This window comes from Beta vulgaris, chromosome 1 (genome assembly GCF_026745355.1).
Source record: "Beta vulgaris subsp. vulgaris cultivar EL10 chromosome 1, EL10.2, whole genome shotgun sequence".
Lineage (NCBI taxonomy): Eukaryota > Viridiplantae > Streptophyta > Magnoliopsida > Caryophyllales > Amaranthaceae > Beta > Beta vulgaris.
Genome location: NC_079202.1, coordinates 41,714,490 through 41,735,288, shown reverse-complemented (window position 1 = coordinate 41,735,288; position 20,799 = coordinate 41,714,490). Strand labels below are relative to the sequence as shown.

Genomic DNA, 20,799 nt, shown 5'->3' with positions numbered 1-20,799 from the left:
CTCTTGACTCTTTTGACTGTCGTCCATATCTGTATAAATTATTTAGCTGCTTTAGAATGGTCCCACTATTGCACTCTTCATTCTCTTGTTTCGCATTCATAAACTAGTTGCATTATCACATCACATTGATGCGGCTGTGGTGGTCCCTTTCACCGTGTGACGAAACTAGTATTTTTTTTTTCTTAATAAATGCATTATAAGAACGGAGCTTCAACATAATATTGTAACAAGTTATGTGATACATTACTATTCACATATTACTATTTACATATGACTGTATATATGGCTATAATAATTTGTGAGAAGCTCGTACATAATATTTGGTTTTGCTATTTTTTTAGGAGCGTAGGTGAGGTTTTCGTTTTTGCATGCGGATTAGACAGAAAGTGGTCTACAATTTGCCTAATTGAAAAACAGTGCAATCTCTTAGGGGCCAATCAATGTAGAATATAGGGAAAATATTACCTTCCATTTTAAAATATAAAACACATAGTCAGATTTTGATTATTAATTACTTTTTATTTATGTTGATAGAATATTTTAAAAAAGATGATGTTACTCTTGAAACCAATAACCAACTGAAAATACTCTTATTACTTTATATGTAAGCACAAAAATATTACACAGAGAAACCTAATTTCATATAAACTTAAATTGTGTGATAGTTTACTTAGGATGAGTCATCTTAGAAAAGATCCTTCGTATAATCATAGTAGGTTCAAAGAAGAGTGAAGAACTACTTAAGTTATAAAGTGGCTAATTTACTCAAATTAAATATATAGAAATAGGTGGAATAAACAAATTTTGGAAGGAAATTTTGAAAATAACATTGATAAATTTTGGCAGGGCGCGTGTCTATGCACACAAATTTTATATATCCATCTCCGTCTGCAGGTTAATGTTAAATTATCGCTACGACCATCCGGCCCAACTATCACCTAAAAAGTATATGTAAAATTCAGACCCGCCCCAATACCCATGATGAATATGATTTTCATCCCTATTCCTGTCCCATCACTCACAAAGGATGTACCTATTCCACCTAACTAGGGCTTATGCAGGCGGAGAGTTATTATGTATAATTTGCAATAAGTCCTTACATTATGTATTTTATATGTACATATGGAGTATTTAACAACTAAATTCAATCTTAAATACAATCAAATAACAAAGCTTTTGTTAAAAGGTTATATGCAAATTAATCAATGAATTTATATTGAATGCAAGCACTTTTATAAAATATGTATTTAATATATTTCGACATAAAATGTATTTACTCAGAGTGCAAGCCACATAGAGAATGATTCTTAATGGGAGAAGAGTCATAGTTTTAGATAATATTAACGACTCTTTGGTTAATTAGTGATCATCAATGGTGGCAATGATAATGCATTATATTGTGAATTTTTATGCATTACTTTATACCATATATCTATTTTCTTCTTAAATTTTCAGTACCATTTCTTACCTTTTGGGAACATGGTATAATGGAGCAGGGCTCGTGTCAATGCACATAAATTTTATAAATCCATCTTCGTCCCAAAGGGTAAATGTTAAAAAATTGTCCCTCTGATGATGCACCCCAACTATCACCTAAAAAATATACATAAAATCCACACCCGTTCCAACACACATGGTGGATACGATTTTCATTCCCGTCCCTGCCCCATCACTCACAGAGCCTTTACCTATCCCCACCTAACTCGAGCTAATGCGGGCGGAGAGTTATTATGGATAGCTTGCAATAAATTCTTACATTATATATTTTATATGATATTTGAATTTTACCACGGGTTTTATATATATAGACATATATGGTGTATTCAACAACTAAATTCAATCCTAAATACAATCAAATAACAAAGCCTATGTTAAAACTTGATATACAAATTAATCAATGAATTTATATTGAATGCAGGCATTTTTATAAAATATGTATTTAACATATTTGAACAATTTTGATAACGACCCTTTTGGTTAGTCATTATCAATAGTGGGAGAAGAGTCACAGTTTTAAAATACATTAATGACCCTTTTGGTTAGTCATTATCAATAGTGGCAATGGTAACACATTATAATATGAATTTGTAATGCATTATATCATACCAAATATCTATTTTTCTTCCTAGATTTTCATTAACATCTAGTACTTAGATTTGGGTTGTAATGAAATTGTAAAGAAAAACTCATGTGTTTGAAATGATGTTTCAATATTATGGGTATTGACATTAGAATTAAATTTACACTAAATTACAATAATATCATTTATGAACTTTAGAGAAACGCGCCGTTAGTACTAAAATTTGGGTGTTTTTTGTTTTAAAGAAATAAAAGGCTAGATTAGGGGCATTATTATAAATAATGTGTCACTGATATTAAGTCATAGGGGATAAATACGATGTAATGATTGATTTGTTTCTAAATACGAACCAATGTGGTTACTAGATAGGGAGTTCCTTCATGAGGTTAATAGAGTGTGGCTAAGGAACAACCCTATCCAGGAGAGTCTATCCCATCTTAGCGAGATATTATTTGATTGGAACAAGAAGACTTTTGGGAATGTGTATAGACGGAAGTCCAAAGCCCTCACTTGACTTAGGGGACCCAGAATTATCTTCAGACTAACCCCTACTCTAAGTTCCACTAGGACCCAAAATTAGAACTCCAGAAAGAAATTACGGATACTCTAGAGCAAGAAGAGACCCTTGGAGAACTAAGAGCCGTGTGGATAGAGTCAGTAAGGGAGACCGAAACACGAGATTCTTTCACAGAAGTTTCCTTATCAAGCGAAATATCTCTGAAATTATGAACCTTAAAGATGATGTACGAAATGAGGTCCAAGACTCGGATGCCATTCGAGACCTGATTAGGAATTTCTATGTAATCCTCTACTCCTCTTAAGAGGAGTATTGTTTTATACACAGGGATATTTCCCATGAGACTCATAATTTAGGGTTTGTTCTCTCTCCTAATGAAATCAGGAGAACTCTTTTTTACATGAAACCTTGGAAACCCCCGGTCCCCGACGACTTTCATCCCATCTTCTTTCAGAGATCTTAGGAGATTGTAGGAATAGATTTATGTAGCCAGATCCAAGAGTGGTTTAGGAAGGGCTCTATCCAGCCTGTGTCATGCTTTTATTTGCTTGATTCCTAAGCAGCCATCCCCGGAGACCGTCAAACAATTATGTTCGATTAGTTTATGCAACACCCTATATAAGCTGGTAACGAAGGTCTTGGTACAGAGATTGAAACCACTTATTCGTAAATGAATATCCCCAAATCAGAATAGTTTTATTGAGGGTCGAGGGCCAGAGGTAAATTTAGTGGTGGCCTCATAGGTCCTTCACGCTATTCATAAGAAGAAAGGGAAATGGGGGGTAGTTTGCGTTGAAAATCGACCTAGAGAAGCTAAGGCCTATAATAGGGTTGAGTGGGACTTTGTTAGAAAGTATCTCCAAAACCACAACCTTGACTCCACTTGAGTCAACCTAATCATGGATTGTGTGTCTAAAGCCTCTTCTGCGGTCCTTGTGAATGGAAGACAAACAGAGAGCTTCCTTCATTCTAGAGGTCTAAGACAAGGCAACCCTATGTCACCGTACCTCTTCAAAATTTGTCTAGAGGCCCTCTCTCAAATGATTAACCATTCTTGTTCTCGGAAGCTATGGACCCCTTTCCTAGTTGGGAGGAAAAACGTTCCAATATCCCATCTTATTTTTGCAGATGATTTGCTCCTGTTTGGGAGAGTAAATGAGACTACGACTTATGAGGTTAGAAATGTCTTAGAAACCTTTTGTCAAATGTCATGTCAAAAAAAAACAATGAAGAAAAAAGCAAGCTTACGTTCTTTCCAAACACAAGTGAGGAATATAAGCTTTTGTTCCAAGACATGTTAAATATCCAGGAGAATGAAAACCTTGGATTATACATGGGGATGTCCATTTCCCACAAAAGACTCAACCGTGCCCAAGTCCAGTTTGTAGTGGCTAAGGTTAGAAGCCGCCTTGCTAAGTGAAAAACAAAATTTCTATCTAAAGCAGAGCGTCTATGCCTTGTAAAATCTACTATCTTTACTATCCCGACGTATTACATGCAAGCGTTTGTTCTTCCTGCCTTAACTCCTCACGACCTTGATAACATTTGTAATAACTTTTTGTGGGGTGCCGGGGGGGGGGGAGAAGAGGGAAAAAAAAAAGATTCACCTTGTGAATAGGGAGACCACCTTTCGACCAATGAATCAAGGGGGTCTAGGGATTAGGAACCAAGGTCTAATGAATAAAGCTTACATGGCGGAGCTTGGGTGGAAGATGTCTCAGCATCAGGCAGACCTCGTCCAAGATTGTATTATCTCCAAATACATTCACTTTGACTATGTCACTCAATTCAGGAAAGGATCGGTTCTATGGAGAAACATTGGGAGGGGTTGGGAGATTTTAAATAAGAACAATTCGTGGTCCCTTGGGAATGGCCAGCGAATTGAATTTTGGCACGATAACTGGCTTTCGATTAGGCCTATACGGGAATTTATTCAAGGCCCTCTAGCTCACCAAGATATTAATCTCAAAGTAGCGGGGGTGGCTCCCCAAGGAAATTGGGATCTTACCCTACTCTCTATTGACATCCCCTCTTTCATCGCTCAAAGAATTCAATATACTCCTCGCCCCCCGCTCCGTAAGGGAGGATCTTCTGATCTCAGACTTTGTGTCTTTAAAGGGTTCTCGATCGCCCGCGCTTATGAGGCTCAATTGCCCACTAACCCTGAGGCAAACCTATCCTGGCTCTGGAAAGCTGAATGTGAACCAAAAATCTGATTCTTCTTATGGCTAGCTTGGCTAGACCGTATCCCTCATAAAAGTCTCTCATTTAGTAGGCGGCCGACTATAGATCCAGCATGCCCAAGATGTCAAGTATCTAGTGAAGATATTGAACATATGTTGTGTCACTGCCCCTCCTCTTCGGAGATTTGAAATATTCCTGATACACTTGTAATTAGCCACCTTGAATTTCACCTGTGGTTCAAAGAAAATCTTCTGTGTCAGGATCAATTTAGGGGCATAGTGTGGGGGGCTCTGTTCCCTTACGTGTGTCATGAAATTTGGAAGGATCGAAATGTTTGTGTCTTTAATGGGGAAAAGTCCGTTAGATATTCACCACATTCTAGGTAGAGCAAGTCAGTTTACGAGGACCTTTTGCGCTAGACCCCAGATTTTCTCCTCAACCCTTCATGTAGCTAACACTTAGTGAAACCCTCATTGGATGACTCATGATCCACGTTGATGCTTCTTTTATTGATCCCTCAAAACCCCGCGGGGTTAGGAGGATTTATTAGAAATGGTAAAGGGGAATGGCACAATGGTTTCGGGAAGAAAATTTATGCTAGTGATCCCCTTGCAGCTAAAATTTCAGTTATTCAGGAAGCGTTTTATTTTTTCGAGGCTAACCAGCTCCAAAATGCTACTATATACTCGGATCGTAAAGATACGGTTGAGCTTATTCTAAAACACTTTTAAATGAGCACATTAAGTGCCTGGATGACATTCACAAGCAGTAAAAATTTGATTATTTCCTTCTATCTTTATATTTAACTATTATCAGAAATTGTTTGATGTAAAACGAAACATTTCAAAAGAAGATTCAAGTCTTGCAAATGATTAGCAATACTATAGTAGTTGTGATTTTTCTTCCCCTTCCATGAATGAATGTGATTTCTTTGAAATAAGAATGGTATTTATAAACAATACATTCCAATAGTTTGTGTAAATAGATTATGGAACCAAGTATTATAATGGGTGTAGACACATAATTGTATCTCCCCATTTAGTACCCTATGATGACTAATAATACCCTGTTCCAATTGGTCCAGATCGAGGAAAGAATAAAGAACGAGTCTAAAATAAAATATTTTAAGTCCAAATCTATTTTCTAGTTTGTTTTATTAACTCATTTTCGAAAATCCTTTTTATAACTAGTTTTGATAAGCCCACTTCCTAAAAACGTTTTAAAATAACTTTTTAATAGCCCATGTTTGAAAAACCTTTTAAAAATAGTTGTTATGAAAGCCCAATTTTATAAAACTCCTTTTCTAGTCCAATTTAATTAATAGAATTATTTAATTAATTATATTGATTAGTTTTATTAATAAAAATATCTTTTACAAAAATAACCTTTTTTCAAACTGTTAGAATTTTTTTTCCTTAAACTATTTTGATAAAAATCTTTTAGAAACCTGCTAACTATTTTCTAATATTTTTAGAAACCTACTAACTTTCAGAAACCTATTACAATACAACTACCTAAACCTACTTAACGATTTTCCAATTTCTCATTAACAACATTTAACGGGCCACCATATACTTCGATCCGCATTGAATGTTGGGCCACTTGTTGAGGATAAAAGGACATTAAACTCATGTGAAGTTTTACCATGAGCCGATTGTATCCATTGAGCAAATATATGTTCGATCAAAATTTATTTTTCTCGAGTATCAAAAGCAAGCATGACATCATTATAAACATAAAGACCCAAAGTATAATTCACTCACTTCCACCCCTTCACCTGATCATCTCTCACGGCACAAATCACAAACCTCTCATCACCTGATCTCCGCGCTAATTTCCCCCAATTCACTCTCTAACTAATTCTCATCACCATACGTCCATACCAATCTCTAACACCGTCTCATCATCATCAACTTACAAAATCTCCCTACCACCGATTTGATTCATCACATCACTCGGCACTCACAGCAACTTCTCTAATCAAAACTCTCGTCTAACACACACCACCACCTAAACACTAAACATCATCACGCATCACCATCACAACTAATTGCGCATAATCATCATCCAAGTCAACTCCTTTTGCGTGCCTAATCCTCCCTTATTTCCTACAACTTGCTTCGCCACATCATCATCATCACCGTACGCATACTCTTATAAATCACATACGAATAATTCAATACTGATCAGAACAAAAATCTTTTTGAAGACTTGTACAATTCAATTTTCGAAGATTCTTACAAATCAACTATATCGAACGATGGTATAATTTATGAGGTTAACTAAATTAACTAACTTTATTTAACTTTTTTATTTATTTTTATTATTTTCATGAAGTTACTAACATTCTTTTTTTGAAAGAGAAATTTCATTAATGGAAGGCCAAACAACATCTACAATATGTATTAAAGTAAAACAAGATACAATTAAACAAGACTAAATCAAATTCGTCTTCGAAGAAACTACAATGAACCAGATCGAACAATACAGCACAACCCTCCTGTATTTGCTGAATCAAGCAGCTATTGATGAGGAAGTCTATCATTCTGATATAGTTTGGGAAGAACATTCTTGATCGAGTCAGGTTGACCGCATCCGAGATTCCAATACCTTTATGTTGAGTCTCGAACTTTAACCAATGAGAATAAGTTCTCATACCTAAAAACAAAAGAACCATACTCACAACTCCCATAGGGGAGAAGGAGATTTCCAAAACAGAAAATAAAAACCCCATAACAGGGTTTGAGAAAATCTCATAAAGAGAGACTAATCTATTGAACAAAGCAAGAAAATGAATTAAAAAGTGGAAATAAAATGGGGAAAGGGGCTTACCATGGATGAAAACATCCATGACAGCGCCTAATTGATGAAGAAGGGGAAAAAGAAAGGGAGGCTAGGTTTTTTTTATACAAGTTACTAACATTCTATTTATAATGTAGGTTATTAATATATTCTTGCGACGGTAAATATGGTATATATTATATCAATTCCCTACATTTTTTTTCTTTTCTTATTTTTTATTTCTTTTATGAACATATTATTTTTTAAGCCTAATTTCAATATTTATCACCTTGTATTTATTGCTCATCAAAACCTACATAGATTTGCTAGGAACCCAGTAATTTGATTGTTAAATTACATGTCACTAAAAATTAGCCTTTTAGGTGTTTCCTGAATCAACTTAGACTAAATGTTTTTAGATTGTTTAAAACGTTATATGATTATTCTTAGGCATAATTTGTTATGAATTGATATTTAGTAAAGACCAGCAATGGCAATATTGTACCCTCACCACCAATTAGGTTTATGATTTTTCCTTTAAAGAATTGTTGGCGACTTCAAAACGTTTTTTTAGTAAAACCTTAACCACGGGGTAGTCAAATAAACGCGCTAATACCGCATGTAGACATTAAAGGAATTGAAAAGGCACACCTACAACTACAATGGGTAAAGGCCGGTACCATATAAAGTACACTATGAACAACAACAAAAGCCCTTAGAAGATGGGTGATCTCCTTCCGAGCCCTTGTTGGATGGGTGAAGCCCAACAAACAATGAATAAGGGACATGTCATAGTTAAGGCTTGCAAGCATAATAATTAAACGGTGGGGTGAGTACCACAATTAGTTTAAAGATAGTCAGCTTCTTTATATATGAAGCCTCTCTCTATACTCGTGTTCGCTTTACCCCAAATAACTAAACACCTCGAACCTAAAGGGTTTTGAATGTTCTAAGTGGCAACTTTCATGATATAAATTCTTAATTTCAAGCGTTTGTGCAAGGATATCATCATTTGTAAATGTCTAACATGTGAAAAATAATTGTTTTAGCATATATTACATACAAATGATCTTAATTTACCAAAAATGAATTTAGGGGTTAACTTATGTACTCAACTGTAATTGATATTTGTTCTTGAACATATCCTAGTGCGGTCAGGATTGTAATTGATTGCAGGAAAACTTTGAATGTGGGGTGACTGCTTTCCTATTAATATGGCCGTGAGGGACAATATTCTATGTGAAGTCTTTTGATGTATGTATTTATTAGTCGAGTTATGTCCTTATGGAAAGTAACTTATTATCTGCATGTAGTAGATGTATGTGTATTTTGGAGTTTTTAGTTAAGGGTTGCTAGTATTGTAACAAAGACATTTCTAATTACTTACTTTAAGTATTTTGATTGCAACTTAACACTTGTGGCACATAACAACTCCGAATGACTAATGTATGTTTCCGCAACGCGCCCTAAGGCTATTATGATACTTTAAATTTCGGGAATGTAGTTACAGTTACTATAGTATTTTTCAAGACGAACTAACTGTATAATTTTAAAATTTTCCGTAAAGCGTGAATGGAACGGATGGAGTAATAGATAGTCTCAACTCTCACAAATATAAAATAAAATATTATTGCAACCAGACTCTCATCTGCAATATGGAGTAGGATCATAAGCAATAAGTACATCAGTAACAACTAGAGATAGCAATGGGTAGGATCTGGACAGAGTCCTCTAGGATCCAGATCCCTTTTTTAGGCAAGGATCCAGATCCTACCCAGATCTATTGGGTAATAAGAATGAGAATCCAGATCCAGATTCGTATGGAACCTACGTATCCGAGTCCTACGGATCCGGGTCCTAAACGAATCCAAAACAGATACTTGTCTATTTTGTTCAAACTGCCCTAATTTTCACAATAATTAAAGATTTTTAACAATAAAGTCTCTAATATCAACCAAAAATCACATTTAATTTTTGAAATATAACCATTCCAACCATTTACTACTATTTAAGTATCAAACTGTAGATTAATCAACTATTTCTAAAAGATTAACAATTATCAACCGATTTTTCGAACTGAATAATCCAGTAAATTGCACAGTAATGAGAATAATAATTCCAAATTCAAGCAAAAATAAATTATTACATGTAATAACGAATATTATAAGATTAAATAAATATTATAAAAACGGGTTATGGATCTGGGTAATTATTTATGATCTGATCCAGATCCGTTTTTTTCAAAGAGGATCCAGATCCTACCCGGATTCATAGGGTCCAAAATTTGAGGATCTAGATCCGTCAAAAATGGATTTGGATCCACGAATCCGGGTATGATCCATTAGACCATTACCCACTACTATCTCTAGTAACAACCTAGTGTCAAGAGATAGAGGAAGTTAAACTTTGTAATCAAGTAAAATCATTTTCAGGTTGGCATTGGCATTGATAAAAAATTAAAAGGAAAGATGTAACCTGAAAAACCAAAAGAAAAAAAACAACATAAAACAGGGAACAATAAGGTAAAAGCAGCTTTTCCCCTTTTATTTTCAGTTTTTAATTTATTTTCTTGTTTTGTTCAATAAATTAGTATCTCTTTATGAGATTTTCTCAAACCCTGTTATGGGGTTTTTAGTTTCTGTTTTGGAAATCTCCTTCTCCCCTATGGGAGTTGTGAGTATGGTTCTTTTGTTTTTATGTATGAGAAATTATTCTCATTCGTTGAAGTTCGAGACTCAACATGAAGGTATTGGAATCTCAGATGCGGTCAACCTGATTCAATCAAGAATGTTCTTCCCAAACTATATCAGAATGATAGACTTCCTCATCAATAGCTGCTTGATTCAGCAAATACAAGAGGGCAGTGCTGTATTGTTCGATCTGGTTCATTGTAGTTTCTTCGAAGACGAATTTGATGTAGTCTTGTTTAATTGTATCTTGTTTTACTTTAATACCTATTGTAGATGTCGTTTGGCCTTCAATTAATGAAATTTCTCTTTAAAAAAAAAAGTAAAAGCAGCTTTCATCATTAATGTATGCGTATAAACTGTTTCTTCGTCCCCTCAAAAAAAAAAAAAAAACTGTTTCTTCGTCGTAATGTAATATGGGCTTTGTTCTTCGCATAATCATACGCAACATATAATGAATTTGGGTTGTCAAGGGCCTTTTCCTTACCAAGAAGTAATCAAAACTTATACAAGTACAAAAGACCGAAAAACGTACAAAACTGATCCACACCTATCATTTGTCTCGAATTACTCAACCTAGAATACAATTGAGCTATGATAAACAGCTAATAAACATCTAGCAACGAATAAAAAAATAAAAAATAAAAAAGACAAAATATTTTTTTTGTTTACAGATTTTTATTTATCTTTTAATATATAAAAATATTAGTTGGGTTGCATGAACACTGTTTATTTTTTACGAACACTATTTGTTGTTATATAAACACTATTTGTAGCTGCATAAACACTATTTGTTAGCATCTTATTTTTCGAGGTTACTTTTTTGTTTGACTGACAACTTTACCTTTATTCTAATTGGGTTGCGTAAACATTATTCATATTTGGATAATTTGTCAAAAGGGACCTTAGAATTTTTTGTTTTTGCGAGAAGGGACCTTAAAAAAAAAGTTGGCATTTAAAGGCCAAACAGCAAAAAATATTGTGACGAAGGACCTTACCACCGGTTTCCGACGTTGATCAATCTTTTCAGGCATTGACTTGCCTCAATTTCTAAATGACACTCCCTAACTTTATAACTGCACTCCATCTAAATACCAAAAACAGACCCAACGGCCTGTCACTTGAACTCCTTTATTTCTCTCTTTCTCTTTCTCTCTCCAAAATTTGAAAACCACCATTAATGATGGTGCGCTGCTGAATATTGAAAGCCATCCAACTGATTAATTGCAACTGGTAAGTTCACTGCACTATCCTTTATTAAAGTTTTCATCTTTAATCTCTTCATTGCACTAACACAAATAAAACTGTTCGAAAATGGGAAAAAGCAGAGCAAGAAGTAGCGTAGCAGAGCAAGAAGGAGGAAAAGCAGAGCAAAGCAGCGTAGCAGAGCAATGGTATTTGGGGTACAAAGAAGCAGATATAAGTAAGGGAAATTAGGAGGGAAAAATATGTCAAAGTAGGGCAAAAAAAGAGGGAAAAATTAGAATAGGAGTGCTATTTAGAAATTGAGGCAAGTCAATGCCTGAAAAGATTGGTCAACGTCGAAAACCGGTGGTAAGGTCCTTCGTCACAATATTTTTTGCTGTTTGGCCTTTAAATGCCAACTTTTTTTTAAGGTCCCTTCTCGCAAAAACAAAAAATTCTAAGGTCCCTTTTGACAAATTATCCTTTATATTTCATGAACACCGTTAGTTGCATAAACACTATTTGTAGTTACACAAACACCAATTATAGTTGCATGAACACTATTTATTAGCATTACAATTTTCGACATAACTTTTTTTTGTTTGACTAACGGTTCGCAATATTCAAGATAACTTTTTTGTTTGACCGACAACTTTTTTTTCCATGTACATTGGCGATTTTAACCCTGCTGTTTACTAACATCTAACAATTAGATGTTTATCATTTCTGGAATACAATTGCACAAAAAATGTCATAACTTCATCCAGACCCAAACTGAAATAGATGGAAGCTAAATTATTCCAACTTGAAAATTAATATTCCTTTCTTTTCGGAATACTTGCAACAGTTTAATATTTATGTAGGTCAAAACCTAACTTTCATCATTAAGTCATTAATTGTTTATTAGTAGAATAATATAAAAATGATATTTATAACAATAATTATTTAGACTAATCTAATGCACTAATCGAATTGAATAACATTTTACATAATTAAATTTGTAACAAGAACATGATCAAAATTAGTATGTGTAAAGCGTAAATGCTCCAAGTATTTTGAAAGCCTTGAAGTATTGTTTTAGACGCAACCTGAAAATGAATTAGTATAAAATTTCTGGGTTGCTAAACGACGCCCTAGTTTTTCCTTGTAACGCCCTAAATACACCACAATAAATACGATGGCCCACCTTCATGTACTATACTCATTGGAATACCCCTCCATGTATATGAATAGCAAAATTCTCAATTATTAGTGACTAGTTCATCTTGCCTAACATCACATACACATTGCAGCAAGATTTGGAAATAGACATAGTTGGACTCCTCTCAAATATCAATCATCTTCAACTAATTGATATTCTCTTCTGCCTCCAGGTTCTCTTTCTCAAAACTCTCTCTTTCATCTACCCCTTTCCTTCACTTCCTATCTACCCTCCACTTTCTCCCTTTCCCTGCACCACCATCACCACCACCACCACCACCATCACTGTTACAAAATTTCCGGCGAGCTGTTACAAAATTTCCGGCGAGCTTGACCCCGATAACAAAGAAATTGATTTTTTTTATAAAAAAAAATGGTGAGGGTGTCCAAAGTAGCTGCCCCACCACAGGCGCAGGCGTCCATGGTAGGCGCCTGCACCTGTGGTGAGGCGTCTATAAAAGGCGCCCCACCACAGGTGCAGGCGCCTACCATGGACGCCTGCGCCTGTGGTGGGGCGTCTACTTTGAACGCCCTCAACATTTTTTTTTAAAAAAAAAATTCAATTTAATTTTTCTCATAAATTCGAATCTTACTTTCTTTTTGTGAGATTTATTATGTGGATGTGATTTTTGTATTGTGGGATTTATTTTGTTTGGATGGCCGGTGGTGGGGCATGATGATTGCCGGCGGTGGCTCTAGTGGTGGGGCATGGTGATGGCCGGCGGTGGCTCTAGTGGTGGGGCATGGTGATGGCCGGCGGTGGCTCGAGTGATGGGGATGGAAGGAGTGGGAGTGAGGGGAAGGGAAGATAAAGAAAGAGAAAGTATAATAAAAAGAAATGAAAAGGTATAAATACAGTATGAAAGTATATATTTAGGGCGTTATAAGAAATTATAGGGCGTCAATAAGAAATTATAGGGCGTCAAATAGCAAAATCCTATGATCATGATAATAAGTTAAATTATCAACATAATTAAGCATGTATGACACGATCCAACCCATATTTAGACTAAATGACTCATCACGCGAATATGACTTAAACCAAAGTCGATAAGTAACGATCCATCAAAGGAAAAGCTATACAAATTTCATATTTCATTATTTTGGTGCATCGACCTTCGTGATTTATAGTCATAGCCCATAGGCCATAAGGAGCCTCTACAAATACGATGTTGAAATGTTGATGTGTTTTGAGTCTTTTGACCTCTAATCTCCGGTACTAGTAAATCTTACATCAGCATATGCCTATCTCAACTCAGGGCCATTTGTGTAGTAAGAGGGAGTTTTTTTTTTTTTTTTGATAAGTTGTGAATTTTATTTCATTAAGGAAATCATAATGAAGATGGCCTCTACTCAAAATAAGGTATTCCCCCACTAGGTTGGCATCACAAAAGATGAGCGTATCGTCAGCATATTGCAAGTGAGTTATTTCAACGCGTTTTTTGCTTACTCCAACTCCTTTCCACATATTCAAGTTGTTGGCTCTTTTAATAAGTAGGCTTAGCGCCTCCACTATAAGGACAAAGAGGAAGGGGGAAAGAGGATCCCCCTACCTTAGACCCCGTTGTAGCTGAAAGGGGGTGTCAGGCGACCCATTAATGAGTATTGAAGCCGACGCGGTTGATACACAAGTCATTATCCACTCACACCACTTGGCCGGAAAGTTCATTTGATGAAGGATCCATTGTAGAAAACCCTAGGATACACTATCATACGCTTTGAGAAAGTCCAATTTGAAGAGAAGAGCTTCAATATTTTTCCTTTTGCACGTGTCTATGATTTTACTAGCAACCAAGGCTCCATCTAAAATTTGTCTCCCCTCAATGTATGATGATTGAAGGGGGCCAATGAGAGAGTTTACCACAGCTTGAAGTCTTTTTGCTAACAATTTCACAACAATCTTATAGATACACCCAACCATGCTTATCGGTCGGTAATCTTTAAAGCTTGTTGGGTTATCTACTTTTGGAATGAGGGCAATGTAGGCGGTGTTGCAGCCACTAGGAAGGCTTGAGGAGGCCCAAAATTTTTCCACAATTTCGTACATATCATGCTTAATAGTCTCCCATGCACTCTTCACAAACTTGAAGTTAAAACCATCGGGGCCCGAGGCTTTGTTGGAGTCACATGATGCCACGGTCGAGTCAATTTCCTCCTTGGTGAAGGGAAGAGTTAGGCTGTCAGCCTGAGTTTTGGTCAAACGATTGAACTCCAGATTTTCGAGAATAGGTCTGCTATCATAGTCCTCTCGAAAAATCTTTTTGAAGAAAACTCTTGCCTCCTTCTTGATTTGAGATGGATCATTTATGGATTGCCCATCAATATCAATACTAGCAATTATGTTTTTTCTCCTCTTGATTGTGGCCATAGCATGAAAATTTTTTGTGTTTCTATCTCCTTCTTTAAGCCATGTGATTCGTGAATTTTGTGCCCAGTATAACTCCTTTCTTTTCATCCACATCCATAAATCTGACTGAGCTTGCTTCCGTTTGTCAAGTTCTTCTTCATCAAGGTCTCTTTGATTGTTCAAATCATCAAGGTTTGCTATAGAGTCTTCAAGTCTCTTGATGTGTGCATCGATGTTGCCGAATTCAGTGTGATTCCACTCTTTAAGCTTTCGCTTAACCTCTTTCAATTTTTCACCAGTGGGTTTCATCGAGTTTTCCAGCCCTGATTCTCTTATTATTTTCAAGCAGTTTGGGTCTGATAGCCAACAGTTATGAAACTTGAAAGGTTTCGGACCCCAATCGAATTCTTGAGAGTGAGCAAGTAGCGGACAATGATCAAATAATCCCCGTTATAAGATGGAGACTTTTATCGATGGAAATTGAGTTATCCATTCCGGAGTTACTAGGAGCCTGTCAAGTATGCTTTTTGAGTTTGATCTAAACCATGTGAAGCTTTTACGTGTGGCTGGGATCTCTAATAAATGGAGTTCCTGCATAAATTTGTTGAAATCATCAATACCATTTTGAGAGAAAAATTGGTTGCCTCGTTCGGAAGCTTTTAAAACTTCATTAAAATCTCCTATCAGGAGACATGGCATTGAGTTTGAGTTTTGAAACTCTATTATTTGTTGCCATACTTCCGAGCAGCCACTGAGCATGGGTTGTACACTGTTATTAGAATACATTCAAAGTCAGTGCCCGAGAAAACTCCATCCCCTAATTGCTATCCAACTTTGCATCACCACGTTGGACTTAACATTGAAGATCTTTGTGTTCCATATGGCAAGAATACCTCCTGACTTGCCTCTGGATGGGCTGAAAATCCAGTCGATATCATTCGACTTCCACACAGTTCGGATTGTTTTTATATTAATCTCCTCCATAATAACTTAAATGAACCGGGTTCATAATAACTTATTGTGTATCGGACTCCACATGATATAGTTAGTTTTCATTTGATATAGTGATTATAGTTAACTTTATTTGGTATATAATCAATTTTTGTATGATGTAAAAATACACCTTTTATGTTATTTATGACTTGAAATCTTGTGAATGGCATAACGCCAACTTTGAATGCAAATATCTCTTAATCTATAAATGGTTTTGGTGTGATTCAAATTGGAGGTGATAACTTGTTCAAAGAGTTTTCCAACGATAGGTCATACCCAATTTCGATGAGAAACAAGAAAGTTATGACTGTTTTACGAAGAACTGACGAAACTGTTTCGTCCCGGGCACGATCGGGCGGTGCGCCATTTGTGCGCTGTACGCGTTTTTCGGTATTTTTCGTTTTAAAGTTATCTTTTAGGGTTTGTACGGGGTTCGTTATGTTATAAAAGGACTTCCTAGTGTTCATTTTTTTAACACTTTTAGCCTCTAGAATTTAAGACTCCTTGTATTATTCTCTTTGATTTTCTCCATTATAGTGAAGAAGCTCTAATCCCCCACCTGTGGACGTAGGTCAAATTTGACTGAACCACGTAAATCCTTGTGTTCTTTATTTGTTCATCTTTATTGTTTTCTCACCTTTATTATTTCATTGATTTTCTGTTCCACATTAATCAAACTACAATACCCTATTTCCTAACATTTTATATAACGAGCTTTTTATAATTAGTCAATTATGATATAGTCAATTTTCATATGATCTAGTCAGTTTTTTCCTAATATAGTAAGTGTCCGTGTGATAAAGTTAGGTTGGTTGCATAATAAATTATTGTGAACCCAGTCCATCCAACACATTTTTGTTTGTTCTCTAAGGATAGTTGTTTCCTGCAAAAGCTTAATCTTCATTTTCAAAGTCTCAAATACCGAGTGAAACAACAGTATAACACAGCAAATGGAAATCAATAATCAGCCTTTCAGGAAGATTCGATGTTTTTGACTGAGTAAATGTATGTGAAGCTAATATGCTGCAAGATCAAGTCACTATTTGTGCAGAAACTGATTCCAACTTTATGTTTTGATCAAAGTTCATTTTACGGTAATTTAGCAAATTGGATTAAAAACTTCAGATAAAGAAGTTTCAAATATATTAGCATATCTTTCATGTACTCGCCTTCGGATGGCAACTTCTCTTTTCGAACAAGCCATCAGGCTAATAAAACAAATATATGAATGTTCACTTCACAAGTCAAGCCAGTAACTTTGGACAGCTATATGCAGATAATTCAAAGAGTTGCAACTTCTGTTGATGCATTTGTCATCGTTTTGACTTTTGAATAGCAATAGTTTGGTGAATTTTGTGGAGTCATTTCCCCCTGTAGACAATCTCATCATCATCTACATCAAATGCAGGATTACACAAGCATCTGAATAGCTTCCCAATTCCCTGTAACAGAACAATATAGAAGATTTAGTGTTAACTCTTTTGATTATTTATTTTCTTCTATTCATGTATTTTACATCAGATTATCATTAATCATTATGTATGTATGTATGTATGCATGTATGAATGTATGTATTGTCTACATATCAATGTATTGGGGGTTTCAAATATAAGTTAACATTGAAAGTTTTGAAACTTGCCTGACTCAACATAGGAGTACGATAACTTAGCATCCGGGATGAATCCTCTTCAGAACCGCTATCAGAATCACTGTCATCTATCTCGGCTAGTGTTTTTTTCTTTGATGTTTCAGATTCCTGTGTGAGTTTTTCCCTCTGAAAAGGAAAAAAATGGTGTTAGAACAAATTTCAACAGGAATAAGAAACTGCATTGGAGAATTCATGTACTACGTTACATTTTCACTAGTGTTTTCTGTAATATCATTTTCAAACAAAGGACAGAACAAAATGTCATGAAGATACCTGGAATGTCTTCCCAAGTAATTTCAGAGCTAAAGCGCGATCTTTCAACTCTTCTTTCTTTACGTTCTTCTCCAGTAGCACCTGCAGTTATTTCAACGATGACCAGTATATTATGATCTCGAATATCGCAACTGTCCAACATGCCTAGTAAAGAAAATAAGCATATTTCCAAGACACACTAACCAATTGGCAAACATGTAGGAGAGTCATTTCAATGTCAACAACATTCAATTTCCATAACGAGCTCATAAGCATTTCTTTGTTTTGCCGTATGTGAGATTCAAAATCATTTGCAGGGCCGCTACCATCCATCTTAAATTGGCGGCGTACATCTTCTTGTAATTGAAGCAATTGAAAAGCACCTGCAAATGCGGGGACTTATGACAAGTTTATGTATTAAATGTTGTGATACTTGAGTATATGCGTAGTGCTATACCTTTAGCTGCAGTTATCTGGGATTTCCAGATATGCCCTTTATTGCGCACCCACTCCGCCAAGAAGGGCATTCCAAGGTACATAGTTTTCTTCCCAAGCTCCAGTGCAGCCTGTCTTGAGTATACATAGCCTATGGTGTTTAAGATCTCGGTTCCAAAAGCTGTATTTGTACAGTAAAGCAGATTAAGAAGTTGAGATATTAATCTTAATGAAGAATTCTTATTTCTTTAAAAATTACATATATCTTCAAAAAATATTTGAACTAAGATATCGAACTAATTTGATCGAGCAAACACTAAGTAAACAATATACTTATGCAGAACATCTGGTTGTTGCATATGCAGTCGCTTGCAAATTTGTGTCACAATCATTAGAGCTAAGTGGTTATGGTGAACCAGGTCCAAACAATTAGGATTAAGCTAAATTTCTAGCTCTAGACAGCAAGAATGTGTTGTGCGTGCATATATACTTTCGAAGGCACTTAATACGTTCTCATCATCAACAACCATGGATATTGACTGCCTTCTAAACATAAATGAATATAATCAGAATAACGCTGCTATCATGCATCTACCTGCATCAGTAAGACGCTTGACCTCACTTTCAGCTCGCTGTATGAATCCTTTCTTATCACCGCGAACATATTGGTTAAGAATATGCTTCAGTTTTCCTGCCAGCTTTTCTTCCCTTTCTCTCTGTACTGCCTGCATTACAAATGATTCCTTGTAAAAAGAATGCACCTTTTTCAGCTCTGTTATGTTCATTTTTTTTTCTCCTTTCACTGGTTTTGCATTACAATTATGAAGAAAAGAGTATAACTTGCAACATACTTGCCTTCAACTTTTCATTAATCCTTTCAGGAGTATCATGCTCACTGATTAATTCAGAGGATGCCATCGATGCTACAGCTAGATGTCCAATGTAGTCCTCGAAAAGTTCGCTTCCAAATAGCAGGGCGAATACTGCTGTTGGATCAAGCATTGAATCTCTAGAAAATAAAACATGCTCAATTCAACTAATCTTCAAAATTATAGGATCACGTAACAAAAATCATGGTAGTTTAAATCTTTGATCAAGTAATGTGCAATGTACTTCCAAGAATAGCTTAGAATCTAGATACTAAACATTTAAGCTAAGAGTTCGACATAAAAAAGATATTAGTGACTTCAAAGCACAAGTAAATTTTCTCATCACAGCATTAATGTCAACAATTTTTTGCAGATCAATACATTTCAATTATCCTAATAGATTAATGAATCTGTTAATATACATATCTACAGAAAAAAGTGATGAGATGTACTAGAATTCTAATACTTACTTCAAAACGCTATGCTTTCCATTTCGATCATATGCATCTCGTTGCACTGGATCACTTAGAGCTTGGTAAGCTTCTCCTAATATCTGATACCATCATTGTTTAAATTACAAACAAAATTCAATTATAAGACCGAAAACTATAATTAAAGACACATCACCTGAAACTTTTCAGCAGCTTGAGGATCATTAGGATTTTTATCCGGGTGAACTTTTCTAGCCTGTTAACCAATAAAATTTCAAACAAAAAGAAAAATCATGTCAAAAAATTAAAGCTAAGATCCCCAAATGGGACATAAAATACAGCAACAAAATATGATCAACAAATGCAACAGATAAGACACCCAATTGATAGGTCGAATTACGAGTCGAAACATATAATCTATGTAATAATCAAGTATAAAACCTTGCATAATACATAGAAAAATGAAAAGGGTTGATGAAATCGATCAAGAATAACACCTTAAGATAATAAGCTTTTCGAATTTCGTCCTCGGACGCACAAGGGCTAACACCCAGAATATCATAGTATTCTGTCTCCTTCACCATTTTTAATCTTTGTTGGAGTATTCAAAGCAAAAAAACAGGAAGAAATAGGAGAGAGAAAATGAAGTTAAGGAAGAAAAAGAAAAGTTGGTGTAAGTGAGACTGTGAGAGTAGAGAAGAGAAAAATGAAGCTAAACTCACGAGTAACACTTAACTTTCCAGAACTGAAAACAGAATAAAGAAATGGGGTCCTAACGCTTTTTCCCGGGCAATAAACAGTATTTTAACGGCCAAAAGTTTTGATAGATCAAAGGTGGTGGCGCTTATCATGAATGGGGTCCCCACTTTTTTTATAGTTTAAATAGAGTTTTTTTATGGGTGTTGGTGTAAATGTTTGATGGACTTAGGATTTAGGATTTGGGTTGGATTGGTTGTCTTCTTAGGTTATGTTATTGGACGATTCTTGGTTTGGGGAAGGGTGAAGTTTTTGGGAGCCTCTATATTTATATTTATACTATATATTTCAATGATTTTAACTTTTTTTTTATAATGATATTGATGTATCTAATTAAGGGTGTGTTATCTTCAACTTATATCAGATCTGATCAGATCTCAAACCTCTAATAATTTCAGCTCTTATCATATCAGATTAGACTAAATTAGATCTTA

General features: G+C 35.3%; 1 protein-coding gene across 1 annotated transcript; it reads right to left on the bottom strand.

Moving 5' to 3' along the window:
* Window positions 1–17,100: 17,100 nt before the first annotated feature.
* LOC104905904 (chaperone protein dnaJ 10) lies at window positions 17,101–20,345 on the bottom strand. Its single transcript, XM_057396365.1, has 10 exons — window positions 20,107–20,345; window positions 19,806–19,865; window positions 19,649–19,731; window positions 19,161–19,318; window positions 18,905–19,030; window positions 18,332–18,490; window positions 18,079–18,257; window positions 17,896–17,976; window positions 17,614–17,748; window positions 17,101–17,416 (listed from the first exon to the last, which is right to left on the bottom strand). The coding sequence occupies exons 1-10, from the start codon at window positions 20,191–20,193 to the stop codon at window positions 17,336–17,338; spliced, it is 1,149 nt and encodes a 382-aa protein (XP_057252348.1). The 5' UTR covers window positions 20,194–20,345; the 3' UTR covers window positions 17,101–17,335.
* Between the last annotated feature and the right edge of the window lie 454 nt (window positions 20,346–20,799).